The sequence below is a fragment of the Serinus canaria genome, chromosome 12 (genome assembly GCF_022539315.1).
Source record: "Serinus canaria isolate serCan28SL12 chromosome 12, serCan2020, whole genome shotgun sequence".
Classification (NCBI taxonomy): domain Eukaryota; kingdom Metazoa; phylum Chordata; class Aves; order Passeriformes; family Fringillidae; genus Serinus; species Serinus canaria.
In genome coordinates, this window is record NC_066326.1 from 13,557,147 (window position 1) to 13,578,110 (window position 20,964).

The 20,964-nt window shown below is 39.2% G+C and overlaps 1 protein-coding gene across 1 annotated transcript in view; it reads right to left on the reverse strand.

The window, feature by feature from the left end:
• Nucleotides 1-20,964, reverse strand: part of CACNA1D (calcium voltage-gated channel subunit alpha1 D) — a 165,598-nt gene that overhangs the window by 63,986 nt on the left and 80,648 nt on the right. Inside the window, exons 8-12 of the mRNA XM_050979491.1 lie at nt 20,748-20,851; nt 10,788-10,957; nt 2,787-2,874; nt 2,058-2,084; nt 339-499 (exon numbers count right to left, since the gene is read on the reverse strand). Coding sequence (XP_050835448.1) covers nt 339-499; nt 2,058-2,084; nt 2,787-2,874; nt 10,788-10,957; nt 20,748-20,851 — 550 coding nt within the window. The remainder of the gene's footprint in view (nt 1-338; nt 500-2,057; nt 2,085-2,786; nt 2,875-10,787; nt 10,958-20,747; nt 20,852-20,964) is intronic.

Sequence of the window (20,964 nt, forward strand, 5' to 3'; positions counted from 1 at the left end):
TCCTCAGCTCACAGCTTGAGTCCACACTGTAACTTAAGCAACCAGCCCACAGCAAGTCCTGCCGTGCCAGTTCCCACTTCCTCCTCATCTTTCAAGCAGAGTTTCATGATAAAAGTACAGTTATTTACAATTTAGTATTGTCAGGTCTATGCTGCTGCATTACCCAGCTGTGTTACAGCTATGGAAATCAAAGACCACATTCAGTCATTTCTATCTCCCTCTGGCTGGGCTGGATATCCTTCAGACAGCAAACAACAAAATGGCAAAGTACAGAAGTAGCCACTGATAGAACGCAACCACCCATAGTCAAGACCAGGACAAATAATTTTTGACTGTACCTTGGATCTGGGTCAGCCAGTCAGGTTGATTGTAATGCTCTGATGAGATAGTTAACGTGTTCAAAAAGACCAAGACAATAACAAGCCAATAAAATGTGACAGATTTTACTGCAGCCCTACATTTTCTTCTGTTAAAGCGGTTCCAGCGACGCCAGCGTCGACTGAAAGTTCAAATAAAAATAAATTTATTATTATATGGAAAACACATATGAACTTAAGGAGAGTGTGGTTTTCTTCTGTGTAGAAAACATGTTCTATTGTGTATGTGTGAGCAGGTGTATTTTCATAAATATGTGTATAATACTTCAATAGCTGTGTAAGTCATCACCAGTTGCAGATTAGGGACTGCTAATGGGTTATTCCTTTTTTTTTTGTATTTCCTTATAGATTTCTAAATCTAAATCTTCTAAACCACAACATTTGGAGACTCCAATTGCCTGTGACATAATTAGATTAAGCTGCATTTAACATTTCATTGGGTAACAAAGTATATTTATCTTTCCAAGGCCCCATACACTTAATAGCAATAAAGAAAAGTAAATTAATCAAATCAGAATTCAAAATAAATTCAGTCTAAAAATGCAAGCTTTGAGTTAAACCACAAAGAGAATTCTGGCAGGATTAAACAGAATAGGAATGCTAAAATCACCTTTTAGAAATCTACCCTATAACATCAGAAACCTTCTTTAGTAATTCCTAGAGATTTCTACTGATGTGCACTGAAATTGTGTCAATGGGCAAATGTCTGTGAAATAAGTAAGAGTGACAAGCTGAGGCTGTACCTAGATATGAGCTGGATTCACAAGTGAGGATATATCTTTGGAATCATAAAACTAGATTTCTCTGCTTCACTTCTGGGAACCCTGTTCAAGCATTAACTAAGTTTTCTTTGTGCATGTAAATTTGTACTTGTAGTAAAGAAAATCAATACTGGTTTCAGATATCAGTACAAAGACGTTTCAAGCCTTGGCAGCATTCTAACCATATAAAGGAAAAATATCCTGTCCTGCCCTAAATCAACATGGAATTCAAGAACATTCTTATCTTGCCAATCCCCTGCTCTAAGGGCTGTCCATGGCCATCAGCAGCATGCCTCACTCCCTGGATAGGTTAAACTGACTTTTCTTACAATTACAGAACACCCTGTCATTGAAGTCCATGAGACAAGAACAATAATGGTGGGAAATCTCACTTATGAGAATCACAAGCAGGCTCAAACTGTATAACTCCAAGCTTTTTGAAGCCAATGGGGCTTCTTTTTTTTGTTTTCCCCAAAAAGATGCGTGGAACCAGTGACAATAAAGTATAGCTAACTGGTACCTATATATGAATGTATATGAATAACAGAGGCATATAAAAGCAGACTACAGAAATAAAACAAAAATTCAAAAAGAAGACTGGCAGTAAATTTCTCCATTAGATTGATACAAGTAAAGGCATGCTCCCAAAGATTAACTTCTGTTTTGACTTGTAGTGCAGCAGGTAGGCGAGCTTGCAATGAAAAGCATTTTCTATTTTGATCCAAAGGCATTTTGACATTACTTTCAAAACAATATCCTTGATAAGTTATGGCCTGACTTACTTTGTGCTCAAACTCAGTGTACTGACATTGCAGAGTAACATTCCAGAAGCTGGAGAGAGGATCAGCCCAGAAGAATGAGAATTGGACCAAGATTTTGCATTTACCTTAGAATGTGATTATAAGAGGAAAATACTGACCTGAACTTGGATTTTGAGATAGTTTGACTAGAAGAAAAGGAAAACACATTTTTAAGAATGGGGAAAAGATAATTAACAAATTCATTTTCTTTAGAATTTTGCATTGGCATTACACATACATAAAACAAACTTTTAACAAAATGCATCATGAATGATGAAATTCTTTTGTCTGTTATTTCTTTTCTGAAATACTATTATTAAAGCCTTACAAATTTTCTTGGTGAAAGAAAGGAAATCTTTAAAACTCAGTAAATAAACCTTGAATAAACATGTAGAAGCTGCGTGGAAGTCATGAAAACCTGAGCAAATAAATACTGAACACCATGGGTTATAGAAATACTCTCATATATTCAGTTATTTTCTAAAAAAATACATATTCTTCAGGTCAAGCACAATTTAACAGAAAATATTTGGTTTTACACGTCATTAGAAACTTCTATTCTTTTCTTCTAATTTTGGACAAAAATAGTATTTTATAAAAGTTTTCAGGAAATCACAATTCCACTCCAAGTTGAGTTGAATTTTTTTATCCCATCTCAACCTGAGAATTTTAGGAGCGCTTTAATACTCTTACAATTGGTCTAATATCAAACTCCTGTGTGTGCCACACAAAGCCTGGCTATTTCAAGGCACTTTTGTCTAAGCCAAGAGTGGGGAGAGAAGGACCCTTTGAAATGCTGAGATGCTCTGAGCTGTTGGTGGGAGCTGGGCTCCCGGCCGTGCACTCACCACAGGCTCCCGCAGCACGCCGGGCTCTCCCCTTCCCCGCTGACGTTCTCCGTGTTCACCGACTCGGTCTCGCTGGTGGGCATGCTCGCTGTGGGGACACAGAACTGCCTCAGAGCCAGCCCCACGCAAGGCATGGCACAGCTGGCATGCCCTGGCCCGTGGCAAGAGCGACCCCAGCTCTGCTGAGAGCTTGGAAGATCTGAGGAGTTGTAGATGAAGTCAGACACTTCATCAGTCCTCGTCTCTCACCGAAAGGAAGCGCGCAGAATTCCAGAGAGAATGGTGGCTTTTTGTTCTTGTTTGTTTTTAGTGATTCAACGTAATTGCTTACAATTCACTGCAGAGTATAAAGTAGAGGAAGTCTGTACAAAGAATATGTTACCCCAGCAAAGAAATTAACCTGAGCTAAATTCTGAAATTTTCCCTTTGAGAAGTGTTCTGTTAGCACTTGGGAGGTGCTTTTCAGCTGAACTGCTATTAAAAGCTCGCTGATTCCAAGAAATGTCATCAAACTTCTGAAAGCAGGAACGATCACACCGTGGTCACACTGACCACTCTTTGCTTTTACTGGCATTGTGAATTATTGAGGCAAGATGCCAGAAGGTAAATGTGGCTGCAGATACTGTGTGAGCAGCAGGCAGGAGCAGGGGAATGGGAGAATGATCCTTCAAAGCATGATGAGAATTACCACTAATAGAAAGGGGACTGGTACATTTGCCACAGAGTGAATTACTGCACGTACAGTGGAGCAGTTCTGAGTGGTTAGCAACTGTAGCTGATGGGTTTTTTAGACAAAACTAGTTTTCAGCTGGGTCATCACCATTTGTCACCATTTATTTCTGCAAATCAGCTGAAATATAGAGGGAGGACACCTTATGTCAAAAAGTGTTAGGAAATTATAAACAGCCAAACTTCTCAGTACTTCCGAGGGGAGAGCACTGCTTCCATGTCTGCAAAGTGAGCATGAAAGGAAAACCTCAGGAACGAGAAAAGAATAAATTAATGTTACTGGTCTATACAGTAGAAATACCATTTAAAGTAGAAAACAAAATAGAGGTGCAAGGTGCACTGAAATTACTGTAAAACAGCAAGAACAAAAGAAAAACAGAGCATTCTAAAGGTATTCTGGTGTGTACCTTCCACTGTTTTGATGTTTTGCTTGGTTGGTTTGTTTGGTTTGGTTTGTTGGGAAGGATTTAAGCCAATGTCTGTGAACTGAAAGCACCCAGGGCAATACACTGCCAACTTCTGATAGGGAGATCTCACTATTTTGGTAGCCTAAAGGATGATATGAGATTTAAGAATCAGACCCTGAATTTTCTGATTTGTGTACAAATCAGGCACAAAGTGATAAGTGTTAGGAACAGTCTCTCTGCACAGCCTCTACACTGCCTCAACACCAAGATGAAGACAGAGGGAGTGGGAAGGGCTGGTTTGGCTTCTGTGCCCATCAGTCCCATCCAAGCTGGAGACTGACAGGTCTGTGCAGGCCAGGTACTCAGCTACTGCTGAGAATCTGTCCCCATAAGCAAGTCACTGTTAAATGGAATGCTAAACAGAGGGGCATAACAAAGAAAGATCCAAAATGTCCATGCAGGTGTTTGAATAAACAAAGCACTTCAGGCAGTAAGCACAGCAAAACCTTCTTTCACAAGGTTCTTCTGTTCTGATGATTCTTTTAAAATATTACTGTAATGACTTTATATATTAAAACTCTCTGGTGAGCACCTGCAAGTGTCTCAATTCTAACATCATACTTCCCTTTATAAATCAGTTTTAAAATAATTAATTTTTCTAGTCTTGTAAGAACTTCACTGCTTACAGCCAGAGTTCAAAAGGAATTTCACTCAAAAGTAAAGAAAACAATCTTTGATGTTCAAATTCAACTATTAAAATTTCAAAGGGTTAAAGAAAAAAAATAACTGAATTATTTCAAGCATAGTCTCAGGGCTTTAGAACTAAGAATTTTTATTTTTAATTGCCAATTTCTTTTGAAATAACTATAAATATATATAAGTATACCCTGTCTGGTAAAGAATCAAACTGGTCGCCTTGTGCCAGGTGACTTGACTGCTGTTAGAAAACACAGCATTAGAGTCACCTAATGATGAACAGTTCAGCACTTGTGAAATAAGAGTGCTGAATTCTTGTTTCACACACCATTAAGAGCTGCCAGAAAAACACAGCTAGGCCTACTTCCATGATTACTGCATATGTGCAATGTGTCCCACACATGTATTTCAAATTTATCAACCCTGAAAAAAAGGTACCTAGAATCCAACTTGTCATAAAGTGTCACTCCACTGAGTGACAAAAAAGCTACATTTAATGTAAGTAATGCAAGTGCATGTAAAGTGAAGGACAATAATTTTAACTCAAGTCTACCCTGATTATGTGTGTTAGTGGTAATAAGAAATACCAGCCCCTTTTGAACACGATTATTTGAAGAAAAACAAAGTAAAAATATCTTTGTCCCTACTGAAGTGAACATCAGTTCTGTTAATTATTAAATACATCAGAATGTTACTGTGTTTCAAACACCACAGGGCTCTTGCTGCATCTCCATCAGTGACTTGCAGGTGCTGTATTACAAACAGAAGAGGGAAAAAAAGAACCAATTCACGTTAGAAACTCAGCTGCTGCCATTATACTGTAATTTATATGTCAAAATTGAAACTTGACAGAAGTACTGAGAAAGGCACCATGTGGAAGTCCAGCTCCAGCAATGCCAGCAAGTCATCAGGTCTTTAGCCAGAAGAAAAGAGCAGCACTGCATGTCCACATCCACTCTGCTAATGCAAGCAACCTGCCAGGTCCCAGAACAGCTCAGCCCCATGGCCATGGCTCCATAAGGGCAGGTGGTGTCCATGAGGCAAACACAGCACACCAGTCTGAGAGAATTTTGAGAAACTGATCTCAGCAGGGTCAGCTCTGAGATCTGTAAACTGGCACCCCAGTATTGAAAGAAAGATGCCAAATTTTTGTCTTTTCTTTATTCACCTTTTGCCCTTATTTTTACTGGAAAGATTATCTAGATTTCTAGATCAAATAATCTCTTCAATTAAGCTAACTGGTTTCAAACAAAAGAAATTGTTTGCATTAGACAATGCTTGCATTAGACAATATAAGCAACCCATACAGCATGCAGCTTAATACCTTCCTGAGTGGACAGAAAACAGGTCAAATACATCAACTACTACATTTTGCTTCCATGGATAATATAACATGAGAAAGACAATCCATTGTATTCACCAGGTACTCTAAGGAGTTTCAGACTTTGGAGCAGGGATTTCCAACTCCACTCCAGGATGTAACATAACTAGAAGAGCAAGTCACTGTCTTACTCTTCAGCAATGTGCCCTCGCCAGCTAGAGTTAGGAGAAATAAATTCCATAATCCGGAAATACAACAATTCAGTGTCACTGTAGAACCCAGAGGCAGGCTAAATTACAACCTGAATTACTGAATTGTGGTTTCAAGTATTATTGTTGGAAATGTTTTCCTCTCTAATGTAAATGATTAAATTTTTAACCTGTTTCAACTTCAACTGTGCATTTTCACACTGGTGCCTGTTGGGCAGGCTTGTGGTTAACTATGCTGAAGGAAAAGTGCTGCAGAAGCAGAGTGCTCTGCACAGCTCATCATTATTGGCTACTGCAGAGAATCTTGGCATTATATTAAACTGGCAAAATTTTAGATCACTCTTACAAAAAATTTCATGTTCTGTTTGCTAGTAACAGCCAACCAATTCCTTGAATTGTTGGTTCCAAAATTTTCCTAATTCTTTCCCAAATTAGTACATGAATTTTCTGAATCCTTTTTACCAAATCTCTGAGGTAGTCAAATGGGAAAACACAGGGGGAAAAAAAATCCCCAAAGTGGCAACATTATCATTGCAAATTCATCTCTGATTTTCCCAAGTCTGCTGTATGCCCAGCAAACACTTCAGAAAGAAGTGGCACTATCTCTTCTGACTGTGAAGCTTCTCGGGGTAAATTCAGTTTAAGGAGAGTCTGCTTGGAAGATGTTCTCCATGATAGTGTAGCAAGATATCTTTTTTAATAGTGTAGATTTAATGTTGCTGTAGATCATTCTTATGGGCTCTCTGTTTTTATAGGCAGCCCATGGAAAAGCAATATAAGGCTGACTGCACAGCAGTGGAGGGACAGCAAATAAATTGGGTTCTGTTATAGTAGCATCTCTGAACCAACCACTTGTAGCCTGAAGGATGACACTGAGAACCTTGGGAATGTTGCATATTCTACAAACATGTTGCTTTTAATGGACATACAGGTAGAGGGAATACAAAGAAAAACATTTAGTGTGGTGTTTCTAACCCAGAGACAGTCTAAGCTTCAACTCCTCAGATCAGCACAACACCTCAGGAAGAAATAAACTTAGGCCATTAATTTGTACTTTGGAAAAACCCTGCTCACAAAAGGCACAGGAATCCAAGCCAGTGCCCACGAGTTTGGGATGCCTCTGACTTGCAAGGTCAGGCACCAGCCATGGCACAGCAGCCACTGCCAGCAGGTGACAGCAGGTGCCAGGCTGGTCCTGACAGACATCAGAACCTGAACCTGCTCATTTAAGGGCTGTGTTGAAATACATAGTTCAAAGTAAAATTGCAAGTGTCTTCTCACAATTTTTATAGGAAAACTATTTCAGCAGGCAGAGCTGAGTGAGCTATCAGACAGTGATGTGTATATATCTATATGTGACAGCTGCACAAATAATTTCAAGCAGACTCAATGTTTGTACAAAATGAGTCTATCAGGCCCCAGCAATTTCTGACTTAGAATTCTGCATTCTCTAAAGTAACTGGATGAGAGTTTCAGCCTCAGTCTGGGCCACAATAGTAATTGTTAGGACAGCAAGAAATCCAGTTGGTCAAATAACTTAGTTGCAGGCAGGAGCAAAACTAGATCTCCTAACTACTGCAACTGTGCTCATGTCAAAACAGGACATTTGTCAGTATTAAAACAGGCAGATTTGAAAATAATTATCATACTGCAAACCTCCTGTCCATCTTCAGTGTGGGTGGGAAAAATGGATAAAAAAAAGTACAGAAACAAAGCTATCAACAACAAAAGGAGATACAGTAAAAGCTTGTTGTGCTTTGTTAGATTCTATATCATAAGTATCAAAAGTAAATAGTAAGTGTCATCATCATGCTGTTCTAAGCTTACACTATGATGGGTTACAAAACTTGTAAAATACTCTTATTACTTTCTTGGTGCCTAAATTTAAAATACATTTTTGATCTGGTTTATCTACTCCTGAAAAGAAAATCTATTCTTCAAGAACAGCCACAGACAAAGACACTTCAGGGGAAATGTGAATGGATTAAACACTCTGCTTTAGGGAGGTAGAGCAGCAGCTGGATTTCAAACATGCACTTCAACCAGGAGGAAGGTCTGCATGCACCAGGGGTTCCATGCCAGAGGCTGTGCCCGGGTTAGAGAGATGCAAACAGCCTGTGCTCCCGAAAGCTACCACATCCAATGCAGTATGGGCACAAAAGAAAAGTTCCACTGCAAATCCGAGCACGTTTTACCATGTTTATTGGAAGAACGGCCAAAGCAGCTAAGTCTGCTTTTCTTCTTGTCTTCCATTAAGTCAGCCAGTGTAAGCCCTGGGGAAGCACATGTAATCCCAGCGGTGACGCGGGAGGTGGCAGCAGTCGCAACGCAAAAAACAAAAACGTGTCCGTACACACAACACAGGCAAGGTTAGGCAAAACACACTGACATCACCGGCAGCACGACTGTCACAGCTAAACCCCTCACCTCTCATGGGTCCTCGCATTTTGAGCTAAATTCGCAGTGCTTTGAAGGCAATGGAAGTTTTTTCATTGGCTTCAGGATAATCAGCTATCGGTTCACAATAAAGATTTCCAACTTTCACTAAAGGCATGTTTACAATTCTAGTTATTAAAAGGTATTCTGTTATTCAACAGCATTGAATAACTGCCCATTATTAGCAACAGAGATGTAAAAATGCATAGGATTTATAAATAAATGACTTAATGACTTCTCTGATTAGAAATTTTCAAATGCTGGGGGGGCATTGCAGGAACCTTGACTACAATTTTAAACGATTACATGAACAACTATTAATCACTGACTTAACCATCTTTGAAATCTCTCCCTTTTCCTGCCACAGAAATCTTGTGTATCCTAAACCCAGAGCTCTTCTACATCATTGAGGAGCACCAAGGTGATTATCCATCTCCATAAACCAGCAGTAATCTGGATCACCCAGAGGTTTAGATATTCAAAGCAGGGAGACAATTGTCTAGAAGCCTGAAAATTATTATTCTGACTATCTTGGGACCCAGCTCTACTTCATGCTTCCAAGATGGCTCAAGAAAAAAAACATCACCAATATATTTCAACTAAATTTATTGCCTAAAAATATCTGAAATGCAAGGAGGTGGAGCAACTCGGCAACCCTTCTTCCTTGACATGCTGTTGCAATTGATATTAACATTGAAATACCGAGCCAAATATTTAAGGACATGTGCATAAATCCAAGAGGGCTAGGAGAGTGCCTATTCACTGAAAATTTCCACACAAAAGCATATATGTCTGCCTGAAATTAAATTCTTGGCATTTCTCTTAAAGCTTTTTAAATTACTTTCCTTTTATTTTCACTCTGCAAGTCTTCTACAACTTTTAACTTAGCCTAAAATTATACCTAAGTTAAAGTTTAGACATAAAAGTTCTTTCAAACTCAGTAGATATGCAAATATTTTTTATCTGTATGACCTCAAAGCTGTTTAAGGAATGCCAGAGCAAATGGGGTTTTTTTGCAGCCTATTAACAAAGATCCAATTTGAACAGGACAAAAAAAGGTTCCTGGGATTTCACCTGTAAACCCAGCCCATTGGCACCACAGCTGACAACCCAGTCATCCAACACTCTCTGCAAAGTCAGCATCACCTACAATTCTACACAGCAGCCTTGTACAAAATGTCTTAGGATTTTATACTCATACTCAAACCCAGAGTTCATGCACTCCTTCCACACATTAGTAGCAATAACTAAGTATAGGCAATTCTGGCTTTTTCTGCTCTGTTCTAGATAAAAATTCTATTTGTGCAACACATTTTCCAATAGACATAAATTATTCCTTTCCAGTGGTGCTGGGATCGACACCAATGCACAGTTTCCCTTGCAGCCTCTCATAAAATCAGTGTCCTTCCAGTCAGTAACACAGTCCCATACTCCCATACTTTGCTTTTATTGTGAACTAAAGGACTCGTAAAATTCTGAAACTCAAAGATTCTGAAAAAGTCCCACTATCTCTGCAATAGAGAGATAGGTTTAAAACCAGATACTTCAATATCAAACTACCTGATAAATCACCTGGTTCTAACAGCCTACTGTTAAATAAATACATCATAAATTATACTTCTTAGTGTCAAGTGAAAATCCCACAAGATTTCATTTACTGCACACCCAGTTAAGATAGGTAGTGAAAAATGTTCTCTGGTGTATTCTGAATATCAAAAAGAAAGACACAGAATGTCGTTTTCTTACTTCAACAACAACAACAAAAAATCCTCAGTATTAGCACAAGCTTTTTTCTTGAGTGTAACTTTGGTCATATTTTTAAGCTCTTTATATCATTATTGTTTCCCTTGCTCACACCCACAGGAAAACACATTCTACGGATTTACAATGAGACTGAATGGCACATGGCTTCTCTGCACTAACTCTTTCCAGAACACAAATAAAGCAAAGTTTATAGGTCTAAGTGGTGACTGAATGCAGGCAGTGATTCATACATAGACACCCCAAGCAGAATTTTGCTGTAGGATTCCAAATTACCTTCCATGACTCAGCATCTCCATATTGATAGACAATTGCTCTGCTAACCAACACCTCTGCAAACTGGGAAAGGGAAAGCACTGGCCAGGCTGCCTTCCCGGCAGTGCAACACCCCCCAGGAGGAGTCAAACTGTCCCCACAGAAGTAGAGAGGAAGGAATACATACTGTTCCTCTTGCCTTCTTCATCAGCCTCTTCATCATTCTCTGGGTCAATGTCTTCTGCCTGGGTAATCCAGTCTAAATATCCCTTCAGGTCTTCTTCAAGCTGCTGTTTTTCACGTAGCTTCTGGAAGTCCCCTCGGGCCTTGGCTTTTTCCCTTTCTTTGGAAAATTCTCTATCAAATGCAGATAAAGCAGAAAAAAAAACACTGATTGACAAACTCTCTGGCATTTTGATCAAAGTCTTGACACAGCATATTAGCACAGTGACATAGAAAATACACCAAAGATTGGAGTGCTGCTTTGAAAACAAGGTCGAGGTGCAAAGAAGTCATGGCAAATCCCTACCGCCTTCATGCCAACTTTCAGAGTTTTTATGATTTAATCAAAAATTAAACAGTATTTTTGACACTTCCCATAAGGGAAGAGTCTATTCTTCTCATTTAATTACTGCTCTTCCAAACAGGTCTCAAATTTTTTTTTATCTACAAATAGAAACTAGCTTGCAATAATAAAGCAATTTCACATTTACAGATTAAGTTTCAGTGAAAAGAAAATTCTGGTTTTAGAAAGGCCCTTTCTAAAATCCTTCCTCTCCCAGTCACAGTTCATTGGCCACGTTCAAACATACAAAACCACACTACTGGGGTCTCCCTTAACCACATCACACACAGACTCCTGAGCTGCTGGAAATTTGCTCCCTGCAAGAGAACTTAGAATCCTCACAGATCAGAAACAGAAACTTAATCCTCTACCTCACTGCCCCAGTCTCAGGACAATGTATTAGACTGTCTATACAGTTTAGTTCATGATTGGGATCAAACCTTGAATTATAAAGGAATGATAATAAAAATAGTTAAATCATGCTCCTTGATGAGGAGATTGGATAAAATGGCCTCCTAAGGTCTTTTTCAACCTGAACTACCCCATAAATCTAGGATTCCCTGAATGACATATGACTCAAGACAACTAACAAGTATATTCTATATTCTCACCCCACAACCTCTCACATGCCAACATTATTAAAACTTCTGGTGTGATCCACAGCTCCAAATCAGAAACCTCCTTTGCTACAAGGGCCAACACATTCCAATTTATCTGAGTATCAATACATAGTGTTAGGGGCAGGTAAGGATCTTCTGGACTGTATTCTAAGTACATACAATTCAGTATTTAAAGTTAAGCTTGTTCTGACTAACATGTTAATCACTGAAAGGTTTGGGCTGAGAGGGACCTCAAAGCTCATCCCATTCCATGTTCCTGCAGTGGGTAGGGACACCTTCCACTATCCCAGGTTGCTCCAAGCCCTGTTCAACCTGGCCTTGGACACTTCCAGGGGTGTGGCAGCCACAGCTTCTCTGGGCAGTGTGTACCAGGGCCTCACCACCCTCACAGGGAAGAATTTCTTCATAATACTGATATAAACTGCCTTCATTCAGTTTTAAGCAGTTTACCCCTCATCTTATTGCTACTCACATTAATCTTACTTGCTTATTCACATTAATCATAGTGCTTAAGTTAAACTTTATTAAAAGGCTAGAGCAATTTCAGTTACCATGAATTTGCAACTCCTTTATTTATTGGAAAATTCCATTTGAAGATACTCCCCAGTTAATATGTTCTTAAGGGGAAATTTATTGAACCACTCAATAATATCCTTTCTCAAGTGGATAATATTATAAAATAAGCATGAGACAAAAATATTTTTTAAAGGTGAAACAATTAGCAATAAAAATATTGCCCTAAGAAAGCAGAACAGAATAGCAGAAAGTCTCAATTTTTCAAAATAATATTACAATTTGGTGACATACACTGCTTGTTTAGAATTACAGACATAATCTCTCCAGGGGGCTTCTTATTTATTTTTACTAGCTTTTTTAGTCTTTAAACATGTCAGAGAAAACATTTAGTATTTAGATGACATCAGTAAATTGAAGTGTTAAGCTTTTTACATCCAACCATAGAGATGCTCTTGGTTTTTTTTAAAGTTATGTTGCAGAAGTTACACAGCTTTCTGCTGCAAATGCTAAGAGGCAGGCACTTCATCTTTTACAGCTGAGGTCTTAATTCAACAGCATTTCAGCCTGGCACATAGGGACCATCCTGTTCCATCTGATGGCACTGTAATGAAGCTGAAGAATGCCAGTGCTTGCTTTGCATTTGCTACCCTTCACCTCCCATCCAGGACGAGATCCTGCAAGGAGCCATCTCCTCACAAAAATGCCAGTGAAAGAGAGAGGTCTAAAGATCTCTCTGAAAGGTAATCACTCTAAAAAATAGCCAGAGTAATTTCACAAGTCAATAAGAAACTGTTTGGGTTAAGGATTGCCACATTTAAGCTTCTCTCAGAGAGAGGATTAGAGATTGTCCTTTCCACCTGATTGAGGCAGCTCATGACTCACTTCCCACAGGCAGGATCTCTGGAGAAAGCTATCATGGCAGAGGAGGAAATGTGAAGAAGCAAGCTTTGATGGCTTTACTAAGTATTCATGTGTTTTTCCTTTAAGTCCTTCAGGTATTACTCATTAATTCAAAGGAGATATAATGCATGAGGGTGAAGTAAAACAAAAGTCGTTGTTATTATATAGAGTAAACTGAACAAAATAATTTTTTAATTAATTAGCTGGCAAGGCTGATACCTTGAACAGAACTTCACCCATGGCTGAACTGCTCTTTGACTTCACATTAAAACAGCTGCATGCAGAGAATTAAACCTAGTTTTTATATACACAGCTGATTCTGACCTTTCCCTTCAATACTGCACAGAAGTCAGACACTGCCTTGCTACAAGCTGCTGCCATTTATCAGTAGGGGGAGATGCAAGGGTGCTTATTTCCATGATATTTTAAAATTTTTATTTCATTTCTGAAACTTGACTGTTTATAAGGAACTATAAAACATGAGAAGGCAATTTTCTTCAGGGGAGGGAAGAATCTGGCTCTATGGTGGTTTTTTTCTATCACATCCACAATGAAAGGACATCCCTGAGACACATAAGTACATACTCCTTTTAGGGGACTGCCATTAATAAGAAAGGAGAATTTAATAGAATTGGAAAGTAATGGATTTCCTGTTGGCAAAAAAAAAGTATCTCTTTTTTTTGCCAAGAAATAAGTAATTTGCAAAAGATGATGGAGGTGAGAAGAGGGAGAGATGTTGACTCTTTAAAGCTTCTGACAAAGACATCTGGACCAAAAGATACTTGAATATTTAAGCAAAGATACATAGACATTGGCTGATCTGGAAGGGGGATTAAGACAGCTGCTGGTGCAGCATTCCATGGCTGTGGAGTGGGAAGGGTGGGTCCAGGGCAGAAAAGAAAAGCTTTCAGCTCTGTAGGCAACACAGGGACTGACATGGTCAGACTGGTGGCCTGAACTGGCCTCCCTGTCATCAACCCAGCACTTAGACCAGCAGCCTCTGAAGCTGACAGGCTCAAGAAACTGCACATTAATTGCAGTAAGTGGACTTCAGCTCTGTAAATATTTGGTTTCACAAATGCCTGTGCTAAGAGCTAACTTTGAAACACGTATTTCATTCTGGTTTGATAAAATGACCTGGATCTGATATTTGAAAGTATTTTGGGCAGGAGGTGCTGCATCTGCAGCACAATAGAGACATCACTTGCAAAATAAAACATTTTATGGAGACTTATTTACATAATCTCATTTACTTTTAGTGATAACTAACCTACTGTATAAAATTCAGGGTTTATTTCTGTTGCCTAAAAATTCCTTGTCTCCGAGCAGAAAGATGATCTCATTTCTCTGCTCAGGCCCAACACCATCATCATCAATGGTTGTTGAGGCAGAAGCATATAAAATGCAGGGCTTGAATTCATGCTTCAATAGGCTGGGGTAATCATGCCAGATTTTTCTTTCTTCAGCAGAGTGAAATAACCCCTGCTGGTGTGCATCAGTCAGGAATGGCTTGATGCAACAAGGTGGAAGTGGCAGCAGGGAGAGCCTGCTGGGACTCAATTACATCTCCCTGGTTCTCACACCTTCAGTTACAGGCAGGGTCATATTAACCAAAAATCCTAAGGCAATTTGTTGAAATGCTTTTGGTACACTCTCCCTTCTCTCTGTGTACTCACAGATATATTAACTAGAGACACCTATGCCACCTCCTACCAGCTGAAAGCTTTCCCAAGCTAAAGGCCAGGGACATTTCATCAGGGGGCCTGCACAGCACCAGGAGTGCTGCTGAAACTCCTGTGTGTCTCTAGGCAATGGTGATGGGAAACAAACAGGTGCTTTTGATAGCAAGCAGGACACAAACCCTTTGCTAGCTGTATTCCTGCCCTTTTGTGTCACTGCAAATGCAGTGGGAGGGAGAGTGAATCTCCTGCATACAGAGCTCACTGCACACAGGGTCTGGTATGGGGAAAGTGTTAAGCTAATTCTATATGTAGGACTGCCACCCAGACATTCCAGACTCATTTATTCTCAGGGAACAGTCACATAATAACAAAAATGTACTCACACGAGTACAGTGTTGGCCACCAGACTTGCAGGAGAGGTTCCACACTGTGGTAACCATACCAATCAACAAATCAGCAGAATCAAGTCAGAGAACTAAAACTACTTCAAGAGCACAGCTAAGCAGGGACAGCAGCTCACAGCTGGGTGTAAAGTGCAACAGATGTGAAGAGACATAAAAAAGGTTAAGCAACATCACATCTTTAAATAGAGGAGATTTGTATACATCATTGTCACCCCTTCTTTTAGGGGAAAAAACCTCACAGGCAGAACACTAGAATTATTACTGTAGGGCAAAACCAAAAAGTCCTAGCAGGGAGTTTTCCTTGAGCAAGGAGCATTGGGCCCTTGATGGGGAAATGCAAACTGGAATTACCCACCCATGGTTATCTCTGTGCAGCTGGTCAGCAATTACCAACATGTGCATTCAACAGCCCCAGCAGCAGCTCTGTGGAGCAAGGGCCTGTCCTGCCTTACTGTGCCAGAGTGCCCAGGAGTGCTATGGGATCACCAGTAGGAACAGACAGGGAACCATTTGACAGAGCACCAAAACCGAGATCTGCTCTTTCAGACCATGGTTAATACATCTGCCCATGAAGTTGTGCTCCTGCTCTCCTGGGTCAGGCCCCATTTGGCCCAGGACACTCAGGGTTTCTTGGCAGAAGAAGGGGCAGGTGTGAGCACAGGAGCGGACACTGCCATCCCCTGACCTCAGTTCGTGCCCTCTCCATGGGGATTGTGAAACTGCCCTGTCTTGTTCCCTGCCAGGGGCTCCCAGCAAGCACCCCACAGCACCAATCCCTAAAAAACCTTGGTGTGGTGAGTTAAGACAGGACCAAAATATAATCAGTTCCCTCCAAGCTCCTCTTCAAGACTACAGACCTGACCTGACTGGTCTGGTTGTTTCTGTCTAAGGCAATCAGTTACTTTCTGCTGTATACAGCTGAAAGTATTTGATGATTAATTATTTTTAGTATATTCAACTGATTGATCAAATATAACATTTGCTTTCAAAAGGAAAATTTTACTTTCACCAGGACACAGAAATTAAATGAACCTGCTTCAACTTATAACTTCTTGAGATCTACAGCTGAAGTCCTTGTCCTTGTTTTCAGTGTATATTCAGTTTATCTATGGGAAGGAGTTAAAAAATAAAACTTATGGCCAAAAATTTATTTTTCAGAGGCCTTCCTGCTGCTGTGAAAAGGAGCCCTGCCAAAACCAGTTCATTTTCCTTTTGCTGAAAGACAATGGATGACAGTTTACTGCCATTTTCTATTTGGTGAGTCATTATTCAAATGTCTTTTTCTATGATTTTTTCCATATATACTGTAGACAACAGTTCTTAGGTGTATAAACTTATCTGCACCAACATATTTTATATGACATTAATTGACAGATACTGCTGGGAGATTGGGATGGATGAGCACACACCCTTAGCTTTTAGAATCACTATGTACATACATTGCAAATACTGCTGGGGAAAACAAACAGAAAAAATTAACATTCATTTAGTAACCTGCAAGATCACATGCAGGAGGATGTAAGGACACGTCAAAGCCTGTGTTTTTTTGTCCTTTGGCAAGGCAATAAATTCAACTTATAGATTTATTAAAGTGTGTTTAAAAGGTTTTGTTTGTTCCTGTGGCTGCCCAAAGAAATACTAATGCCTTGAGCAGAAAATGCCATCAGCAGAACCCATCTCCTAATGATAAGGACTATCTTCAGGAATAGATTATCATGCATCATTAAAAGCCATGCCTCTTGGTAAATAATTTATTTCCTCTGTTCAGAGCAAACCAGTTTAACACATGCTGACTTACTGACATGCCTATTTTAACTTCTTGGGCTTTTTTTTTTTTTAGTTTTAACTGTTTACACTTTCAGGATGGATGAGTATCTCCATCCTGGTCTTTATTTGTTAACTCTCTAATAAGCTTAAGCTTATAATTTCTTTCAATTCCAGCTCACTCTTTTGTACCAAGAGCCATTCTAGGCTCTGGTGTTTCACACTGGGGTATCTGGAGGAGGACTGTCCTGAGCTCCCAGTTTCTGTGCCTAGGATTTGTTGCCTTCAGAAGACTCACTTTCAGAGTAATGTGAATACTTCTAGAGTAGAAAAAGAGTAGGAAGAGTTTTCTAGAGTTTTTTGAAAAAGCTGAATTAACTCAAGCCTATGAATTCTCTCCATCCTTGTTATTCAAGGGAATTACTTAGGAAAAAAATCTCCACAGTCAGCTTCCATGCAGAAATCACAATATTTACCACATGCAGATTCCATACACACATTATTTCTGTTCATTTACACTACTGAGATTAAAAATATGAGCTGTATTTTTAAGAATGTCACCTTCTGCAGGCAAGACTGACATGGATCACCAGGAAATACTCACCTTCAGAAAGAGCTAGATGTAAAACAAAAGATCTGCCAAATCATCATTCTCATCCATTTTACAGTGTCTAAACACATCAAACATGCAGTGCACAAGAGGCATTACAGAACTACAAAGGGGCAGATGGTCACAGGACAACAAAGGAGTGCAAAGAGAATAACTGAATATTTTACAACAACAAACAGATCAAAACCAGCAAACAGATTAAAATGTACACGGCATAACCTGATATAAAGGAAGTAACACTTTCATACAGAAAAGGTATTAAGCATTCAGATTCCAATTTCAAAATCTGTATGCAGAGCCATGCTTTTCAAGTAAGTTGGCATCATTTTTGCATTCTTGATACTTGATTGGTTTAGTAAAATTCAACTTTATCTGTAGATTTATCATAAACCAAGTTTTCATGTTATGGTTTGAAGAGTATAAAACATAAAAGCTAATAACTATTAAATAAAACAAAAAGAAAAAGTGTTATATATTCAATGCTTGGCTCAGAATGAAAAATATCTTTCTACTAAGAAAAAGAAAAAACCTCCATTGGACCTTACTAGTACATCAAATTTATCCATAAAATTTAGACTAGACTCCTAGCTCTAAACAGAAAGTATGGGAGAAATTATTTATATACAACTGTCATATACTGCTTAAAATAAATCGGAGTAACAGTATTCCACACTGGCCCTTGTTTGTCAGAGTTTCAAACAAGTATGCCTGGACATTCTCTTCACTTCTCTACCAAACATCACTTTGCTATGACTGGTATCTTTCAGGAGCATCTCCTCTGACTTTCTCCTTGCACTTTCAATGTCAGTCCTTGGTGATATTTATACACCACGAGTCTCAGCCCTCCAGTGTCATTGTCTTCACAAGGAAAACAAAAAAATGGGAGTTTTAGGAAGGCTCTTTCATGTATTTAGGGCAAACATGGATTCAGACAATTCATCAAGCACCCTGAGCACTCAATTGACCCTGGCTGACACTAAGGCAGAAAAATTAATTTATCAGTTAATGGCTTGATGAATATAAGGAGGTTTCACATCCCAATTTTCGCTGCCATTTCTGTGCACTGAAAATCCAAGGGAAGCCAGCAAGGGTTGTGAGGAGCATTAGAGCTCTATGGATCACACAAAACCTAGAAATCAGTGGTGATTTCTTGTCTACAGAATGAAACCCAAGGACAAGGGGACACCTCTTCCCTGTATTGGAATGGCAGCTAAAAACTACTCCATATTCCAAAAAATATATGTATCAGTATGTTGAAAACTTCACACAGTATTTTAAGCTTATTAAATCAAATGTTAAGCTGATTCATGAGAGTATCTCTAAATTTCCATGACTTCAGGAAAAGAAATTAATATGTGCAAGAAAATACCAAATTTGGTGTCACTTTCCTCATAATTTTTTTAAAAAAAACAGAAAAATCTGAAACCAATAACAATTTGAGTCACGGAAGGGAAAACAAGAATATTCATTATCTGTTACCAGACATCTTCACAGGACAGGAAGAAAATTAACTGGTGTTTGTGATGTTCTTAAGGGCCAGAGAAGGAACTGTGAGAGCCTAATCTTGTAATGACTTCAGTGAAAGGCGACATTAGGTAACAGCATCAAAAGAAGAAATAAATTACACTGTAACTACCATCATTTATCTGTCCCTCTCCTTCTTATTTCATTTTCCAGGATGGCTGAAAACTGAGCCCTTAGTTTTGCAACAATTTATACATTTACACATTTGTCCTTGGAAGGACAAGGTTAAATCTAAAAACCAGCAGTGTTGTTTCAGCACTACCATTTTCCTTTTAAACATCTGCTTTATAAAGCAGGCAAAACTATGCTTACCCTGGTTTCCTGTGTGCAACAACAATCTATCAGAGATAAATGGCTAAATATTTCTAAAAGCACACTGTAAAACCACTCATCAAATCAAAGTGCTCTTGTAACAAAGTTACATCAACACCTGGAAATCTTGTTTGCTTATCTGCTTTCCAGGAATATTACAATCATTTTATCATTTCTTTCAGATACAGTGTAGTAAAATTATGAGCAGGGCTGCAGACACTATCAGCATCCTGATGACACCACCACCTGCACTGTCAGGCTGCTTTCCACTCGAGGGAAATGTTTCTGTTGGCTGACAAAGATGGCACAACTTGCCTGAGGTTGCCAGAACAATAGTGATTGCTGTATAACTAAAACCTAATGCATACAACCATAATAATTTTCTTTTCAGCACTTGAATGATAGCTTGATCTTTTATATATTTATCAAAAAATATCTTTACCATAGACTGGAGTTTCCCAAGCTCAAGTGTGTTAGAAATCAGGAAATGTCAAAGGAAATAGTGTTGCAACTTCACGTAAGGGGACTTCATAAAAAGAAAATCTGGCAAATTCTTGCCATAAACTACAGTTTTAAAGCACAAGATACAGCTAGAACTGACATAGCTTTAGTTCTTGGCTGGAGCCTGGACTGCACAAACCAAAAAAAAGCTGTGACAACCTCCCACTGACTGCTACATTAAATTGATAGGTTATTATTGATAAATTTACCAGCTCCTGGTGCAGGTTGTCACAGCAGTTCACAGCTCTACCAGGAACCACTGAGCACTGTCAGGGTAGTGCAACCACACTCTCTAAGACAGGACTAGAAGCACTAATTAAAAGTATTTTGCCATATTTGGAGACAAATATGTTACTGGTAAACATAACACTCCAATTGCACTATGACTATTTGAAGAGAAGCAGAAGTTGGTCTTTCAGAAAAAGGCACTTGTATATAACAGCAGGGGAGGATATTTGTATGGGTGCACCACCCATCTCTGTGCACAAAATCTTTTTCTCTGCAGGAATATTTTAGAGTAAGGAGATTAGTGCCTCATTGAATGAATATTTTTGGCAAGCATGGTGAACGTGATGTCAAGACAGATACAGGCACTCGAATCACACAGTTCAGTCCAAAGAGCAAACACTGGTAGGATGACATCAGAATCTCAAGTGCATGCAAAAAAGCCATTGCTGAGAAGCTGGAGTCAATGCAGAGGCCATCTTACAAGTAGCAGTAGCATACACAATGTTAACTCAACTGCTTACCCACTAAGTACACCAAGAACCAGGTTAAGTACGAAAAATGAGCCAAGGATGATAAGACTAACAAAATAGATCCATGGCCACTCACATCCTATTGCATCATTTACCTGTAAAACGCAAGGAAATAAGTTATGATTCAGTCATTCATTAAACAGCAGAGTCCTTTGTGCAGCTGCCAGATCACGTAGGTTCAACTCAAAATTTATGGCCTATCCCGATC